The sequence below is a fragment of the Chiloscyllium punctatum genome, chromosome 20 (genome assembly GCF_047496795.1).
Source record: "Chiloscyllium punctatum isolate Juve2018m chromosome 20, sChiPun1.3, whole genome shotgun sequence".
Lineage (NCBI taxonomy): Eukaryota > Metazoa > Chordata > Chondrichthyes > Orectolobiformes > Hemiscylliidae > Chiloscyllium > Chiloscyllium punctatum.
Window position 1 is genome coordinate 82,062,353 of NC_092758.1, and position 18,576 is coordinate 82,080,928.

General features: G+C 43.6%; 1 protein-coding gene across 1 annotated transcript in view; it reads right to left on the bottom strand.

Annotated features, from left to right (window-relative positions):
* Positions 1–369: 369 nt before the first annotated feature.
* The window catches only part of LOC140491809 (matrix metalloproteinase-21-like), a 39,855-nt gene continuing 21,648 nt past the window's right edge, over positions 370–18,576 (bottom strand). Inside the window, exons 4-7 of the mRNA XM_072590207.1 lie at positions 16,161–16,302; positions 11,085–11,360; positions 3,380–3,552; positions 370–1,314 (exon numbers count right to left, since the gene is read on the bottom strand). Coding sequence (XP_072446308.1) covers positions 1,006–1,314; positions 3,380–3,552; positions 11,085–11,360; positions 16,161–16,302 — 900 coding nt within the window. The 3' untranslated portion in view covers positions 370–1,005. The remainder of the gene's footprint in view (positions 1,315–3,379; positions 3,553–11,084; positions 11,361–16,160; positions 16,303–18,576) is intronic.

Genomic DNA, 18,576 nt, shown 5'->3' on the forward strand with positions numbered 1-18,576 from the left:
ACTCATTGACTGTATGGTCCTGCCCATGCAATTGCAACAAACTGCTTGTGACAGAAAAACAGAAATTGCTGGAAAAGCTCAGCAGGTCTGGCAGCAACTGTGGACATAAAGCAGAGTTGACGTTTTGGATTCAGTGACCCTTCTTTTCTGCGTTCTCGAGCGTACAGACAGGCTCATCGAATTATGCATTGTGCAACAACCTGCATTTATATAGTGCCTTCAACAGAGTAAAATGTCCTCAGACACCCCCCAGGAACATCGTTAGATAAAATTTGATACTGAACCATCAAACAGGGGCACTTACTTGGTGTGTCAGATCAACAGCAATACTGGGGTGGGTGGGTTAGCGGGGGGGAGGAGGGGGGGGGAATGAAGGGGTCATACTTGGAACCATGTAGAGTGTAGTAGATCAAGAAGTTGCTTAATCATGACCTACTCAACAGGGATACGCAACAAAGACTGGCCTTGCCAGGGATACTCAAATATGAGTAGAGATGAGTCTTTAAGCACTGATCGTCCAGATACATTCTAGTTATATAAATGCACAAATGAAGGCCTTCATAGATATCTCCTTAATCTTGTCTTTTTGAGCTTGGGATTTTGAACAAGGGATTTTTCTTGTTCCCACTGTCACCTTTAAATATAGAAACTGTTGCTGCATGGTTTGCCCAGTAATTATGTGTTACTCTTCCAAAGCGGTACTTCTGTCTTTGTCAGTGTTCCATGCCACTACTGCCTGTGCAAGAACGCTGTAACCGAGGGCTTTTTCCAAGTACCACATTCTGCTTCTGTCCTCGTAAAGACCCAAAAACCGGACCATGTTGAAAACTGCAAATTACCTTTTCATCTCCACCTTTGTCCATTCAACTGCAACTGACGAAAGCACAGAACGTATTTACAAAATGCACGTAGAAATGACATGGTTAGCATCTCACCCACACTTGGTGTACGTACACACTTGGGCAATGGAGGGATGGCATCAGGGAACTGTGGACTGTGTGACCCTTAACTGGGCGACACACCAAGCATCGACCAGTGGATGTCGCAGATGTCAAACCATTGCTCGGACACTCTCCCGCGGCCGTGCAGACCCCTGACCGGCAGCGCAGGGCTGACCTGACGTTCTTGCTCACTCACCACCCTCCAGAAATACTGGCCCTTCAGGAAGAAGAGGGCGCGGTGGGTGTAGGAGTAAAACGCAGCATCCAGGTTCCCCACCGGATGGTCACCAGCCACCATGGGTGGGAAAAAATCCACCATCTTTTTGGGAAACCCACTGACCTTCTGATTAAGATCGATAGTGAACGCCGTCACCTGTGGAGAAACAAACAGGCTGACTTGATTCTGTTGAGTTTAGGCTCACATCCTGCTGATATGAGGTTATGTCCCCCCTGCCCAACATCTCTCTCTCCCTCCTACTTCTGTCTTTCTTGTTTTGTGAAGGAGGTGCCTTTATTGGCGGCAGCTCCTGTTCAGTTCTCCTCTCTGGTTCAGTAAGTTGTAATGTCACATCCCACTCCTGAGACTGAAACACTGTTGGATGGCACTTCCCCTCTTGCATCTCCTTGGAATTGAAAGGGGAATGGGTAAAATGAAAGGTCAAATTTACTCATGCATGCCTGATCCTTCTGTCTTTCCATAGTTGTGAAATGTTGCAACCTGGTACACAAATCGAAACATAGAAAATTGGTCCAGGAGTCGGCCATTTGGCCACTTGGCTCTTCGAACTTGCACCACCATTCATGGCTGATTGTGCAATTTCAGGATCTCACTCCTACTTGCTGTCCATACCCCTTCATCCCTTTAGCTGCAGGGGCCACGTCCTGTGATGTTGTAGTTGTCGATATAAAACCTGAGGGAAATGTGAATTTCATCCCAACGGGCTATTCTTGTTATGGCAGGAGGGATTTGGAAGTCTGTGAGACCCCAACCAGGTAAGTCTGTCTGTAACCATTGAGGAAGGCGTCAGGAACCTTTTGACAAGTGAAATGTTTTGCTAGTGCCCTCTCATATTCCCCCATGACCCCATATAGTGTCCATTCCCCTGCTTAACCTGGAAAGAATGCCAGATAGCCTCATCATGAATGCTTGGCTGAGCTCTAGGAGTGGCTGAGGAGCATTGACACAGCTTGAAGGGGGGCTGCTGGCATTATTTAATGGATGAGTTACAAGGTTGTAATCAGTTAATCTTTCTTTGATGTGCTTTTGTTTTAAAGTCAATGCCTTTGTGTTCATTTGAACAAGATTAAGAGCTGTTAAGAAAGTTCATGCTTTTGTTAAGAATATCATGCATTACTCTCCTTGAATGACACTTTGCTGATGTTGCAAGGTGAGTATCTTTTCACAAAGGGGAATTTCAATGTGTGTTTGCTGATTTTGTCAGTCTGGCAAGGATTTCATTTCCAGGCTTGCCAATGATTCATTGGAACGGACACCGTAAAAATAGGAAAGGAGGACACATGAAGGACGTGGAAGTGGCTTGGGCAATGAGCTGGGTGAAGAGGGCATAGGGCAATATGAAGGCACATAGTGGAGATTTGGACGAATGTGGGGGGGCACAAGGAAGGGGCTATGAAAATGGGGTCCCAATGATATCGTACAGAACAGGATTGATGTTCCGGTGAACTGAGGGAGGTTTCCAAACTGAAGTGGAGTGAGGTGATGAGTTTGGATTGTATAATCAGGAAAATCAGAAAACTTGTCCAAAGGTTCCTGACGCCTTCCTCAATGGTTACGGACAGACTTACCTGGTTGGGGTCTCACAGACTTCCAAATCCCTCCTGCCATAACAAGAATAGCCCGTTGGGATAAAATTTACATTTCCCTCAGGTTTTATATCGACAACTACAACATCACAACACATGGCACCTGCAGCTAAAGGGATGAAAGGGTATGGACAGCAAGCAAAACTGATTCATGTTTCCTGACCCATCGTCTAAGCTAATAAGCTGGTGTGCCTGACAGAATCAGAGGAGCTATTATCTGAGTGAGGCATTAAATTGAGCCTGTTCTGTCCTCAGTCTAGAAGTTCCCATTGTGGGATTTCAAGTCTGAGAAGGGACTGAAAGAGAGGAACAAGCTGAGAGAAGGGAAGATCAAACAGAGCTTTATGAAGGCCAGGTTTTTGCATAATCTGGAGAAGTGGAGTTCAGGAAAAGTGAGAGGGAGTAACATCTGAGAATCCAGAGCAAGAGAAGCCGAGAGACCTCTCTCAATTAAAATCCAGGACAGCAATGGCAAAGAGTCCTGTGGAAAATGGATCTTTTGCACTATCTTCCAGGACTTACATCTTTATGCATTCAGCTTCTGAAGGTTGAAGGACAAACAAGAATCAGAGTTTATGGCTGTCGTGAGCACAGTGTACTCAAGCTGAGCTTACCTCGTCGCCCCTGAAGAAATAAATATTCCGGTCCTTCCTGTCAAAATACGCAGTGTCTATTGGGCTTGGGGCACCAGGGAACCCTTCGCTGATGAGCTTGGGATATCTGGTGCTGTGTGCATCCTCAGTAAAAGCCATATCATTAATGGGATCATAGTGCCAGTACTGTGTCCCTGCAAATCAGAAATAGATAATTATTATGTTCCCTTTTGACACTGACAATGCTGCCAAGATAGATGGAAAGGTGTGCGTACATCCCCCAGAAACATCATCCATTTTAAGTGGGAAGACAAATGACTCATTAACAGAGAAGTAATAGGCACAGAAAGAGGCCATTTAGCCCCTTGAGCCTATTCTGCCAGTTAATACCTCTCAAATCCATTTACTCACTCTAACTCCATCTCCCTTGATATCCTGACTGATCAAACATTTAGCAATTTTAAACTCGAAAGCCCCAAATGATTCCCAGTTCCTACCTACCTCATTTTGAAAGGGAAAAGGAATTCAGATTTTCACCTACTATCTGTGTGGAAAATGCTCTCTGAACTGACTCTTAAACACTTCAGTTCCAAATTTAAGATTTTGCCTCTTGCTTTTGTTTTCTCCTTCAGCAGAAATTAAGCCCGTGTATAAATTTAGTTTAATGTTTTCCGCACTTAATCTTCTGTAATTTATATTTCTTCAAAGGGACGCGAGTCTCACTGGCTGGCCAGAAACTACTGCCTGTCCCTAATGGTCCCTTGAGAAGGTGGTGGTGAGCTGCCTTCTTGAACTGCTGCAGTTCATGTGCTTTAGGTAGATTGACAATGATAGATATGGACCCTGCAACACTGGAAAAACAGCGATACATTTCCAAATCAGGATGGTGAGTGACTTGGAGGGGAACATGCAGGTGTTGCTGCTCCCATATATCTACTGCCCTTGTCCTTCTAGATGGTTGTGGGTTTGGAAGGTGCTGTCTGAGGATCCTTGGTGAATTTCTGCAGTGCATCTTGTAGATAGTACACACTGCTGCTACTGAGCATTGATGGTGGAAGGAGTGAATGTTTATGGATGTAGTGCCAATCAAGCAGGTTGCATTAGCCTGGATGGTGTTGAGCTTCTTGAGTGTTTTTGAGCTGCACCCATCCAGACAAATGGGAAGTATTCCATTACATTCCCAACTATGTAGATAATGGACAGGTTTTGGCTAGTTAGGAAGTGAGTTATTCACTGTAGGAATCTCAACCTCTGACCTTCTCATGTCACCACTGTAGTTGTATGGTGAGTCCAGCTGAGTTTCTGGTCAATGGTAACTTCCAGGATGTTGATTCAGTTGGTTCTGCTATAACACGATAGTTCCGTTCTCCTGCAATCCTGTGTTGTAAACAAATTGCATAATAGCTGCACCATTTAAACTAATAGTGTCAGAATCGCTTCGTAACTAATATGCGCTTTAAAAGTTTGTGCTTTAGAAACAGTGCCTCCAATTTGTCAATTGTTTTACAGCGAGTTTGAGTTTGCGAAACCCGTGTTATGGCAGAACGATATGTCGTAGCAGATTCGGTGATGGTAATGCTATTGAATGTGAAGGGGTGGTGGTTAGATTGCCTCTTATTGGATATGGCCATTGCCTGGCATTGGTGTGGCACAAATGTTCGTTACATTGAGAGGAACGAAGCCAAGTTAATGTGAGCTGTATTCATGAATTAGCCTCTGGGTCCCAGGGTCTGCTGCATGTCCTCCAAGGATAATATCCCCTTACTGAGATCCACTGCATTGATTGCAGTACACAGGAACGCAAGAAACTGGAGTAGGACCAGACTGCTCAGTGTGATAAAGCTCTTGTGAGGTACCTTGCAGTGGTTTCCTACATTAAAGGTGCTATATAAATACAAGTTCTGTAATTCAATGGAAACAGTTGTGTATTCAAGCATGCAACAAATAGAAACAGAATACCATTTAGCTTCCTGAACCTCCTCTGCTATTCAAATAAATCATGGCTTCTCTTGGGTTTCTAGTCCACATTTCTTCCTCTCCCCGTATCCATTGATCCTGGACAGACCAGTAATCTCTCCATCCAACCCTTAAGTGTGGTCAACGGTGGAGTATCCACAACCCTCTGAGGAGGGGGTGGGAGTCCGAAAGATTCAGCACCCTTGGAGTCAACTAATTTCTCCTCAACACAAGTCTTAAATAATCCTTCTTCCTGAGGCTGTATCCTTTTGTTTTAGACACATTGGCCAGTCAATGCAATCTGTCAGCCTCCCTCTATCAGGCATCATCTGAATTCAGTACATCGATGAGGTCACTTCTCAGACTTCTAAATTCCAGATGTATAGGCCTAATTTATCCAGCCCTCTCAGTCCAGACGGTGTCTGAGAAAATTTCTGACAGAACGTCACTTCCTCCATTCTCCATTCTGATCTACTTGCAATAAAGGCCAAAAGTCCATCAACCTGTTTGAAATGAGTTTTGTAGTTGTCTTTCCAACAGTCTTTCGTGGATGAATAACAAGATTTGGAGAAAGTGAGGACCGCAGATGCTGGAGATCAGAGTCAAAAAGTGTGGTGCTGGAAAAGCACAGCCGGTCAGGCAGCATCCGAGGAGCAGGAGAGTTGACAATTTGACCATAAGCTCTTCATCAGGAATGACAAGCTTTGTATGCACATCTCATGAGCAACAGTAATATAATTGTTGTTTACAGTGCACTGTACAAGGATAAACATATGTACCGGAAAAGTGATCACACCCTCCTTCTGTTGTTCATTCCCTATCTTTTTATATCTCACTACTTCTTTGTGCATAAAAAGTAATGGGCTTGACAGAGTTTGCCGATATAAAGGTTTGCATTCATGTCCATCCATTTTGAAGAATAATTACTCGAGTAATATAAGAAATACTTCAGTTAATTTGCACATTGCAAAGCCACACTAACTGACAATAACCAGTTTGTCGATTTATTGCAAAGATTCCTGACCAGGCAAGCAGTGTATCTCTAAGAAAATGACACAGTATCACAACACAAGCATAAAGGTACCCACTTCATCTTTAGTCACTCTCTGTGTAATCGAGTCAGTGTAATGTGTTCAGTCAGTCTCTGTAATGTGTATGCAATGTACAGTGACATCAGTAAGCACAGAATGCAGGCAATGAGCAAGTCTGTGATGTTATAGCCATATAAATAGTTAGTGTAGTTAATAAACTTCAAGAAATTTGGCTCAACAAGAACCCAATCTTTGTGATATAGATGACATAATCTAACATAAAGGGTATCTCTCAGACCATATCATACTGGCTGTGGTATTTAATTCAAGAAATCACATCACAGATAATCTTTTTGTGATAATCTTTTAGTAATAATCTTTCAGTGATGCTGGTTCAAGTGTAAAGTTGGTTGGGATTTCCTTGATTTCTTTCAAATTGTGCTTTGAGATTTTTTTCACATTTACCTGCAAAGGTTTTAACATCTGATCTGACAGACAGAAGGAAATAGAGAGGATAGTGGAGGAGATACATAAATAGCAAAACAAATGTACACTTGGTAGATTGAAAGAAACCAGAGTTAACTGATACATTCAGGAATATTTCAATACTTCAAAGAAAGACAGAAATAATTTCAGATCTGATAAGGGATGCAATGGAATAGAGGAAATCTGTAGCTTCAAGGCTGCGTCATAAGGCTGCAGTCTGTGGAAGTGGTACTTAGTCCAAGGCAAGGCTATGGCCGAGTGATATTATCTCTTGACTATTAATTCAGAAACTCAGCCAATGTTCTCAGGACCAGGGCTCAAATCCTGCCAAAGCAGAAGGTGGAATTTGAATTCAATAAAGAATCTAGAATTGAGGGTCTAATGATGACCACAAAACCAATGTCAAGTGTTGGAAAATCCACCCGGCCCTGAGGGAAGGAAGTCTGTCGTCCTTACCTGATCTGGCCTACATGTTACTTCAAACCCACAGCAATGTGGTTGACTCTTATCTACCCTCTGGGAAATGAGGGATGGGCAATAAATGACGGCCGAGCCAGAGGAGCCCATATCCCTTGAATGAATAAAAGAAAGGTTCAGCTGATAAGTGAACAAACGTTGGAGATTGTGCAAATGGAAAGTAGGAATGCAAGTACGAAGAGGAGAATTTAAACTGTGCAAGAATTCAGACTGAAAGGTCAAGAATTTAAAAATGCACATTGCTGTCATACCATACTGTGAGGCATTGCTTAAAAAAATGGAATTGACCAATCAACAGAGGAACTTGCACAACTCAGAAGCAGAGAACAGGATGGCACAGTGACTCAGTGGCTGGCACTGCTGCCTCACAGCTCCAGCAACCTGGGTTTGATTCAATCCTTGGGCAATTGTCTGTGTGGAGTTTGCACATCCTCCCCCTGTCTGCGTGGGCTTCCTCTGGGTACTCCAGTTTCCTCTCACAGTTCAAAGATGTGCAGGTTTGGTGGATTGGCCATCCTAAATTATCTATAGTGTCCAGGGATGTGTAGGTTAGCTGCATTAGCCATGGAAGGGATACGTAGGATTACAAGGATAGGGTAGGGGAATGGGGATGGGTCTGGGTGGGATCCTCTTCAAAGGGTCAATGTGGACTAGTTGGGCTGAATAGCTTGTTTCCCCGCTGTAGGGATTCTATGGATTCTATTCTTTTCTATGGAACTGGAGACATGGTAAACTGAAAGGTGATAGGCACTAGGGAATTTAAAGAAGTGATCAGCAAAGTGTTAGAAACTATTAATAAAGAAATTACAGCAGGGCACATAGAAATGTTCAAGGTAATCAGAAAGCATTATAGAGTCATAGAGATGTGCAGCATGGAAACAGACCTTTCAGTCCAACTTGTCCATGCTGACTAGACATCCTGGCCTAATCTAGTCCCATTTGCCAGCACTTGGCCCATTTCCCTCCAAACCCTTCCTATTCATTACCCATCCAGATATCTTTTGAAAGCTGTAATTGTCCCAGCCTCCACCATTTCCTCTGGCAGCTCATTCCATACATGTACTGCCCTCTGCATTAAATGTTACCCCTTATGCCCCTTTTATATCTTTCCCCTCTCACCCTAAACCCTTTCGCTCTGGACTCCCCTGGCCCAGGGAAGAGACCTCGTCTATTTATCCTATCCCTGCCTGTCATGATTTTATAAGCCTCTATAACATCACCCCTCAGCTTCTGATGCTCCAGGGAAAACAGCCTCAGCCCATTCAGCCTCTCCCTGTAGCTCAAATCCTCCAACCCTGGCAATACCCTTGTAAATCTTTTCCAAACCCTTTCAAGTTTCACAACATCCTTCCGATAGGAAGCAGACCAGAATTGCACTCACTATTCAAAAAGTGGCCTAACCAAACTCCTTGAGGCTTTTTGAAAAGGAAATCATGTTTGACCAATCCTTTGGAGCTCCTTGATGTAACATGCTGTAGCTAAAGGAGAACAGGTATGTGTAATGTGCTTAGATTTCCAGAAAGCATTTGATAAGGTGACACATCAATGGTTATTGTGAAAAGTCTTTCCTTTCAAAAAGGAATCCTCAACAATCATAAGGATATCACATCAAGCAAGAAGGAATCTTCCAGTAACACAATGGAGGGAGCGACAGGTTGATTTCACCAATAATTCGATCAGTGAAAGCAAAGCCCAGAAAGCCTAAACTAATCACTATATTGAAGTAATAATTTCTACCTACATCAGCACAAATTTACAGGGAGACTGACAATAAAGTTGTGATGAATACAACTCTATGGAAGACACCACTATAAAAGGAGAAAGTGAGGACTGCAGATGCTGGAGGTCAGGGTTGAAAAGCGTGGTGCTGGAAAAGCACAGCCGGTCAGGCACAAGGAGCAGACTGAAGGGTTTACGCCTGAAATGTCGACCCTCATATTCCTCGGATGGTGCCTGACCTGCCATGCTTTTCCAGCGCCACACTTTATGAACATATAAAAGGTACAAAGCAACATCTAAAGATATAACTTGCTGCAAAGAAAAATGTGCTCACGATAGCAGGAATTATCCCATGACAAGTGACTGAAGGTTCTTTAGTTAAGTAGATAGCCTCAGACATCAGACTGGGGGGAAGACAGCCCAAGGTTATTAATTTCTACCCAACAAATGCTTGTTCTTCCAAGCTGGAAGAGAACATGTATGGGGAGAATAATTAAACCTCCAGATTGTCAGAATTTGTGAAGTCAAAAACATAAGGAGAGATGCTGTAGTGGTAAATGTAATTATATTAATAAAGGGATAACAAACAATGGTTTTGGAGCAAAACATTTTTGTGGGGAGATGTTGTCTCTGAATCAGAAAGGGTTTAGAAGGGTTACTTTTGTTCAATAAGCACAGTGATGAAGTCAGAAGGACTTGGCACATAAGTGAAGTATGAATCGTGTGGGACACCCAAGGTTAGATGGTAATGTAAATCTATATGTATAAGTTAAAAGATAGCAGAAGTGAAGTGAACTACGTCTATTTTACTCTCTGAGATGGAAACTGGCTACCCTTTCATACACTATAGACCATGCAAGCTCCTAAATGCCCCACAGAATGGCTGAACACCAATACTGCACTCTCAGAGTTATAGAGATGTATAGCACAGAAACAGACCCTATGGTCCAACTCGTCCATGCCAGCCAGATATCCCAGCCTAATCTAGTCCCATTTGCCAGCACTTGCCACATGCCAGTATACTTCTAAACCCTTCCTATTCATATACTCATCCAGATGTCTTTTCAATAGCCTGTAAAACAGTAGTTGCTGCTCCTGGAATTCAAGGAAATCACCTCCAACACCCAAAATACCTCAAAAAAGGAGCAACTCTTACAGCCACATATTTTTCCCTGAACCAGGGTGATGTGTTGAAAAAGAGTATTTCAAAATGTCTTTGGCAATTTTTATCTCCCAGTGAACACTTGGAATGGATTATCTGGCCATTTCCCCAGCACTGTTAGTGGAACCCTGCAGTATGCCATTTCTTTATCTCTATCCTTTCATGGGTTGTGCATGTCATTGCCACAGCCAGCATTTTTTTATATTGCTCGTCCCTAACTGTCCTTGAACTGAATGGTTGTCTGGGTCATCATAGAGGACAATAGAGACCCACAGCAAACAACGCTGCTGTGGGTCTGGAGTCACTTGTAGGCCAGTCTAGCTAAGGATGGCAGAGTACTGTCACTAAAGAACATTGGCACACCAAATAGGCTTTTACAGCAATTAACAGAAGCTATCATGTTGACTATGTGCGAGACCAGCCATCATTCTCATTTCCTGTGATCAACTGAATCTAACTCCTATCTGCCATATTGAGACTTAGAACTTGTCCCCAGAACATTTGTCCAGACCTATTGAATGGCTCGGTCCAGTGACATTAACCCTGCATCCCCAAATACCTGCTGTCTTCCTGTAATACAATCATGTTTCCCTAAAATAGTGCTTCATTGGTTGTGAAGCACATAGCTATATCTACAGATTATGAAAGGCACCATATAAATGCAAGTTCTTTGATGATGCTGGAAAGGTCAAGGCAGATTATTTGACTTTGATACTCTAGTGGGCTGGCAGTCAATCAGCGCAGCTGGAAGTCTGAAACATGGAATGTTTCTTTTCAGAATGATTCAATCTCATATCTGGCGTTGTATTTACCAACACAGCAACAATGATAGTGGGTATTGTACTCATTTCCCTGAATGAAAGTTTCCAATAAACTGACAGCCAGGTGTACTTACCTTTGAAGAAGTACTGGGCATCTCTCTTCTCCTCCAGGTTACTGCTCCAGGCCCAGACATGAACAAAGGCATCGATATTAGAATCAGGGAGATTGCGCCAGCCAGCAGAGATAGGAATTGGATCTCCATAGCGTGTTCTGTTGCTCCTGTTCTCGTACATCCAATACCAGCTCTTCCTGAAGAAGTATGTGTTGAAGTGGTAAGTTAAGGTGCCGTCGGGATTCTCACGTGGATAGACCCAGTCAAAGACCGTGCTGAAAGCACCTTCACAAACACCTGGGAGTTAAGGAAGACTAGGTTACCAATGTGTAACTAACTTCAGTGTCTTGTTGGAAGCATTTCAGGCATTTCTTTTGTATAGAATCTGGACAGTGGACAAACAGGCCCTTCAACCCAACAAGTCCACAGCGACCCTCCTAAGAGTATCCCACCCATAACCATTCCACTACCCTATTATCCTGTATCTACTCCTGACTAATGCACCAAACCTACACATCCCTGAACACTGTTGGCAATTTAGCATGGCCAATTCACCTAACCTGCACATCTTTGAAAATCATGTCTCACGTGAGGTCATTGCTAACCACTTGCGAAGTTATTGCTTGCTCGTTCAGCAGAAACATATTTAAGATGATCAATTAGGCTCACAGTCTGCTTCATTTGCATCCAGTTTGAGGACATCTGTGGAAAGAAGAAGAGGAAGAGGAAGAGATCTGTGTAGGGAAAGGAGGAAGTAAGATGGGGGGGGGCGTGTGTATGTATGTAAGAGAGAGATTGGGAGGGACCTAAAGGGGGAGTGTGAGTGAGTGAGAGTAAGAGTAAGTATGTGTTTGTGTGGGGGACCGAAGGCCTGAGGGTGATGGAGAGTATGAGGGAGAAAGTGGAAGGATTGAGCTGGTGAGCTGGAGAGTGTTTGGGAGAGAGTGAAGGATGTATGTGGGAGCGAGAGGGGAAGAGTGTGTGTGGGATGGAGTGGTGTAGACTGAACGTACATGTAGGAAGGAGGGAGTAAGACGCCAAGTGTGTACATGGAGTGGGCATGAGTTAGTGAGTAAATGAGTGTGTCTGAACATAGAGACTGAATAGAGCTGAGACATATACTCTGTCCTCTACCACCCCCCAAAAAACCTGTCCTCAGAGTAAGCTGGGAGAGTAGGAAAACCCAGGATGAAAGGTAACCTGCTTCCACCCTCCATTTCCTATGGTCAATCTTGGAGTACTTGCCTCCAGAGATGAAAACAGGGTTTGTGTTATGGAACATATGGAAGTTAATTTGGCAGTTATGTAGTTAACGTAGTGGTGTAATGCATGCATAGGATCATATTACTGGGCTCCAGAAACAGATAATTGTGGCACACTGTGATAGGCTAGTTAAATCACTGATGGATGAGCTAATGCTAAAGATGATAGTGCTGCAATGTGATAGGTTAAGTGTAAAGTCATGGACCAGTGTGGAAGAAGATGATTAGTTTAGAAAGACAAAGCAAGCTGGTATGATTGGTTAAGCTAATGCTATCAGATAAATCTGGGAACTAGGACTGTATAAACTGCAGAAAGGCAAAGGACTGATGGGTAAACAGGAAGAAATACTGTCTGCTGCAGTTTTTCTTTGCAAATATAAGCTTAATTTTGTGAAGGATTTGCTCCATCTCCTGGTAATCCTCAGAGTGTTGAGTGATCTCAACAACAATAATGTAACTTAAACCCCAACACTTTGGTCCATCCCTTATCCAACCTCTTTCCCTAGCAATCAAGTCTGGTGACCTGGCCGGTCTCTCTCTGAGTCTGAATCATTGGATTTCTACAGTGTGGAAAGAGGCCCTTTGGCCCAACAAGTCCACACTGGCCTTCTGAAGTGTAACCCCGCCCCCGCCCCCCCTCCCAGACTCATTGCCCTACCCTACGTTTACCCTGACTAATGCACCTAACCTGCACACCTCTAAACACTGCGGGCAATTTAGCATAGCCAATTTACCTAACCTGCACATCTTTGGATTGTGGGAGGGAACCAGACCACCAAGAGGAAACCCACGCAGACACGGGGAGAATATACAAACTCCACACAGACCATCACTCAAGGATGGAATCAAGCCCAGGTCCCTAGCGCTGTGAGGCAGCAGTGCTAACTACTGAGCCACTTCTAAATTGAAAAGGCAAAATAAACAGAGTTATTAGTTAGTTGTGCTGCTTGACACTTTTCAATTGTCATTCTAATTAGTTAATCATTTATTTAAATTATTAATTTATTGCTGAGGAAGTTACTTGTTCAATCATGCTTACAATTATACCAAACTATGTCTTTATGAAATTTACTCAGTGGCTGCCAAGTGAGAAAATAAAATTGTGATGTGGGCCCACCTCCCCCCTTACCTCCCCCCTTACCTCCCCCCCCACCCCATGCAAAAAAGTTGGATAAATCTGTGCGGGATGCTGCACATATTCACGCCACTTATGTAGCAAAAGGAGTTTGTCAATATATCGCAGAGTTTTCCGATGAAAAAGAATGATGTGGGCTGCCAAATCCATCCCTATATTCCTCATGGAAATGCCCTGACCTATCCGAGTCTATTTCCCTGCTCTCAGATTGACAACCCTGCTGTATCTCCATGACAACCCTGCCCAGACCAATCAGCAGCCTTTTTTCACAATATGTACATTAGTCTTCCCTTTCCAAGTTTGGCTTCATGCATTCCGGTTCTGATGAGCACAAGCTGAGAAGCTTCAAGTTTTATGTCATTTTTTAGCAATGTTTAAACTTGCAAAACATATGTCGAGAGCTGCTCAGAAAAGGCAAGACTGCAAATATATTTCTGAAGATATTTTTCCTGACTGGTATTTTTACTGAGTTGAAAGGTTTAACACTGGAAGAGCACAGCAGGTAAGGCAGCATCCGAGGAGCAGTAGAATTGAAGTTTCGGGCATAAGGCCTTCATTAGGAATGTGGGAGAGTGGAGAAAGGGGGCTGAGAGATAAATAGGAGAGGGGTGTGGGGCTGGGGCTGAAGTAACTTGGAAGGTGATAGGTCGATGCAGGTGGGGGTAATGGTGTCCTCACTTTCTCCTGGTATGTTTACTGAGGTGGTGTATTTTAAACATTTAGCATTCACTCATTTCCCCGCTAGTGCATTTTAGTGGCAGGGTTTACCGTTTACAAATGCACTGCAGCACTCACCAAGTCTCACCTTGCAAACCAGAAGGACAAGGTAAGCGTACACATGGGAATATCACACCTGCAAGTTCCCCTCCAAGTCTATCATATGTTAAAAGATTGGAGCGACTGGGCTTGCATATACTTGAGTTTAGAAGATTGAGGGGGATCTGATTGAAACGTATAAGGTTACTAAAGGATTGGACACTCTGGAGGCATGAAGCATGTTTCCACTGATGGGTGAGTCCAGAACCAGAGGACACAGTTTAAAAATAGCAGGTAAGCCATTTAGAACAGAGTTGAGGAGAAACTTCTTTACCCAGAGAGCGGTGGATATATGGAATGCTCTGCCCCAGAAGGCAGTGGAGGCCAAGTCTCTGGATACTTTCAAGAAAGAGATGGATAGAGCTCTTAGAGATAGTGGAATCAAGGGTTATGGTGATAAGGCAGGAACAGGATACTGATTGTGGATGATCAGCCATGATCATAATGAATGATGGTGGTGCTGGCTCAAAGGGCCAAATGGCCTATTCCTGCACCTATTGTCTATTATCTAAGTCATGCGCATCCTGAAATGGAACCAAATCATTGTGGGCTAAGATTCTGGAATTCCATCCCTGACAGCATTCTACACATACATCTGAAGAACTGCAACGGCAGCTCACCTTCCCAAGCACAACTAGGGGTGGGCAATGAAGGCTAACTCCCAGCTCTCGAAAACAAATCACTGCAATGATTCACCTTCGGAGTTCTGGTTTTCCAAATGTTAAAATTAACAATCTCACTAAATGTACTGACCAGCAAAATAATACCTTCAGAAGTGCATTCATACCCTTTTTTTAATGAAGCAGTTTCTCTGGGATTTTACTTGATCTGCAGTTGCACAGTGAATGTGCGTGGGGGCCCTTACCTTCACAAAGAAGTGGTATGAAAAGTTTACGGTGGTGATACCTAGGTATTTCCTAAGTATAATTATTCTATCTAGTATGTTATGGACTGGGCCAGACCCCCCTCAGAATATTTTAAGAAGGTAGTTTAGACCCTAACTTATTTTTATTTTAAAGGCAGATATGAAGTGGATATTCCAGGTTTGATGCAGCTGGTCAAACCACTTTGCTTTAAGCAAAACAGAGTTTATTTAAAGTTGGAACACAAACAACAGAAAATGGAATTTAGAATAACTTAACTATTGGAAAACTTAACTGACCCAAGAAAGGAACTTGACTAAGGAATCCAGTAACATCCCACAAACACACCTCTTGGCAAAAAGGGAAATTGCAACACAGATTCTCTCAGACAGGAGGGAAAAACATCCGATAAGCTTTCAGAGAGAAAGTCAGTCAGGAATCATTTGCTGAAGCCCACAACCTTCCTGGACTCCAGCATCTTGTGACTGCCACAGCTAAACCAAACTAGAAAAATCCTGAACTGGGAGGACTGGCCATTATTAAACTAGGCTCTTCCTAAGATCCATCAGCACCTCTGCCTTTAAAACCTCTCTTTTAAAAAAAAACCCGAGGGCAAAATAACCTTGTTAAAGTGATAGCATCATCACAAGTATGTAGTAATGTTGCATACAGTACAAATATACCATGAAGGTGCTGTTTGGCTTCATTCTTGAAGCGCCGAGGGCAGATTTAAAGTCATGCACATTGGCTTTGGGACTGGAATCACATATGAGCCAGAACCAGATAACTCCAACAAAATTATATAAAAGACAACCGTGAACCCTGTCAAGTTTGCAATTGAACAGATACCCGATTCACTTCTTTTGTTTTATTGAGTCGGGTTTCTTTTTAATTTTGTTATTATTAAATAAAATGTAGGCAGCTTCATAAAATAGTGTAGCTTCTCCATTTCTCCCCTTTGTTAACTGGAATAGTCACCTGACATCAGATCAGGATGGATGCTTCCAGTGTCTATTCTTACCATATAAACGTTGCATGGCCTTTCTGTCTAACCAGTCCAATTCAAAGTTTTCACTCTGGGTATTGTAATTGGGGTGCATGATGGAGCCTTTTCGAAGGAGATGGGACAGACCGAGGGCATGGCCAATTTCATGGACAGCGACCTGAAAGAGGAGAAAGGAGTCTGTAAAGCCAAGGTACAACAAGCAGATCATTTTCATGATGACTGTACGTTTAGGTTACCTTTTGTGGAAATTCATTGAGATTATCAAAAGAATGAAGGCAAATATTTCCTTTCATGAACTGCTGCATTGTTCTATGGTGGCTGTTTGATTGTAACATTTTAATTAAACTAATTTGCTCTTAATCCATACTGAAATTATTTTCAAGAACAATGGGATTTCCCTTTCTAATCCTGGGCAAGCAGGGATTATTGTATTGGTGTGAACAATTACATCAATTACAGATAATTGAGAGGTCCAGGTGCACCATTAAGTTGCTACCTGACTCCAGATATTACATTACTTCTTCAAAGGTTGTGTTGTCTCTGCTGTACTGATTTATTTTAATGGTTTGTCACTTTCTTCCCTGCTTGTCGGAACGGAATCTAGTCAGTACGCCAACTTAACTCTGGGGGGGATATGGTGCCCAGGTCCATCCTGTTCCTGCCTCATGTCGATGTGCAGACACATTTGGTAGTGATTGAGCGTCCTAGTGGCAATCGTATTCTCCCTTTTTTTCACTCCTTCTCAAACCCAAGGACATCTCTGTAAGCTGTCATTTATTGCAGGAGGTTTCAGAAATAGGACTGTCTTTCTGCAGACCTTGGTGAGACCACACCCGGAGGTTTTGTGTGCAGTTTTGGTCACTCTCCCTAAGAAAGGATATACAACAGAGCAAATGCAGAAGAGGTTCACTCGGGCTGACTCCGGGGATGGTGGGATTGTCTTATGACATGAGATCTGTTTGGCTGAGCCTGTATTAACTAGAGTTCAGAACGATGAGAGGGGAATCTGATAAAATTCAAAGAGGCTAGACAGACTCAACACTGGAAGGATGTTTTCCCTGGTTGGGGGAGTCTAGAATCAGGGGTCACAGTCACAGGATGCAGGGTAGACAATTTAGGACTGAGCACCCGAGGAGCAGGAAAATCGACGTTTTGGGCAAAAAGCCCTTCATCAGGAATAGAGGCAGGAAGTCTCCAGGGTGGAGAGATAAATGGGGTTGGGGGGTTGGGGGGGGTGGTGGTGGGTGGGTGTCTGGGGAGAATATAGCAAAGAGTACAATAGGTGAATGGGGATGGGGATGGATTATCACCTCCATCCCCACCCCCATTCATCTATTGTACTCTTTGCTATATTCTCCCCAGCCCCCCATTTATTTCTCTACTCTGGAGACTTTCTGCCTCTATTCCTGATGAAGGGCTTTTGCCCAGAAGGTCGATCTTCCTGCTCTTTGGATGCTGCCTGACCTGCTGTGCTTTTCCAGCACCACTCTGATCTAGACTCTGGTTTCCAGCATCTGCAGTCTTTACTTTTGCCTAATTTAGGACTGAGATGACCTCCTTCTGTGCTATACCATTCTGGACTTGGCTGGGGCTGATTTTTGGAAGTGCTGTCTATTGATAATAAGACCATAAGACATAGAAAGAGAATTAGGCCATTCGGGCCACCGAGTCTGCTCCGCTATTTATAATCATGGCTGACATGCTTCACAAGGAGAAAGTGAGGACTGCAGATGCTGGCGATCAGAGTCGAGAATGTGGCGCTGGAAAATTACAGCCGGTCAGGCAGCATCCAAGGAGCAGGACAATTGACATTTCGGGCCAGAGCTTTTCACCAGGAATCCTGATGAAGGGCTCTGGCTCGGAATGTCGATTCTCCTGCTCCTCGGATGCTGCCTGACCGGCTGTGCTTTTCCTGCAATACACTCTCGGCCCTGATGTGCTTCATAACCCTACTCTCTTGCCTTCTCCTTGCATCCTTGATCCCCTTCCCAATCAAGAACCTATTTATCTCTGTCGGAAATACATTCAAAGACTTGGCCTCCACAGCTCTCTGTGGCAATGGATTTCACAGATTCACCACCCTCTGGCTGAAGAAATGCCCCGTCACCTCTAAAGAGTCATCCCTTCACCCTGAGGCTGTCCCCTCGGATCCTGGTCTCTCCTACTCACAGAAACATCCTCTCCACACCTACTGTAACCAGGCCTGCCAGTTTCAAGGAGTTCTGCTTGATCCTTCAAAACTCCATCGTGTGCAGACCCAGAGCCCTCAACCACTTCTCACATGACAAGTTCTTCATCCTCCAGATCAATGTTGTAAACCTACTCTTGATTCCCAACAATGCCAGCACCTAATAGTCTCTGAGATGGCCAAGATAGGCGGTTCAACTGATCCTCAATTTAGCTGCAAATTAGCAGATGACACCATTTGGGT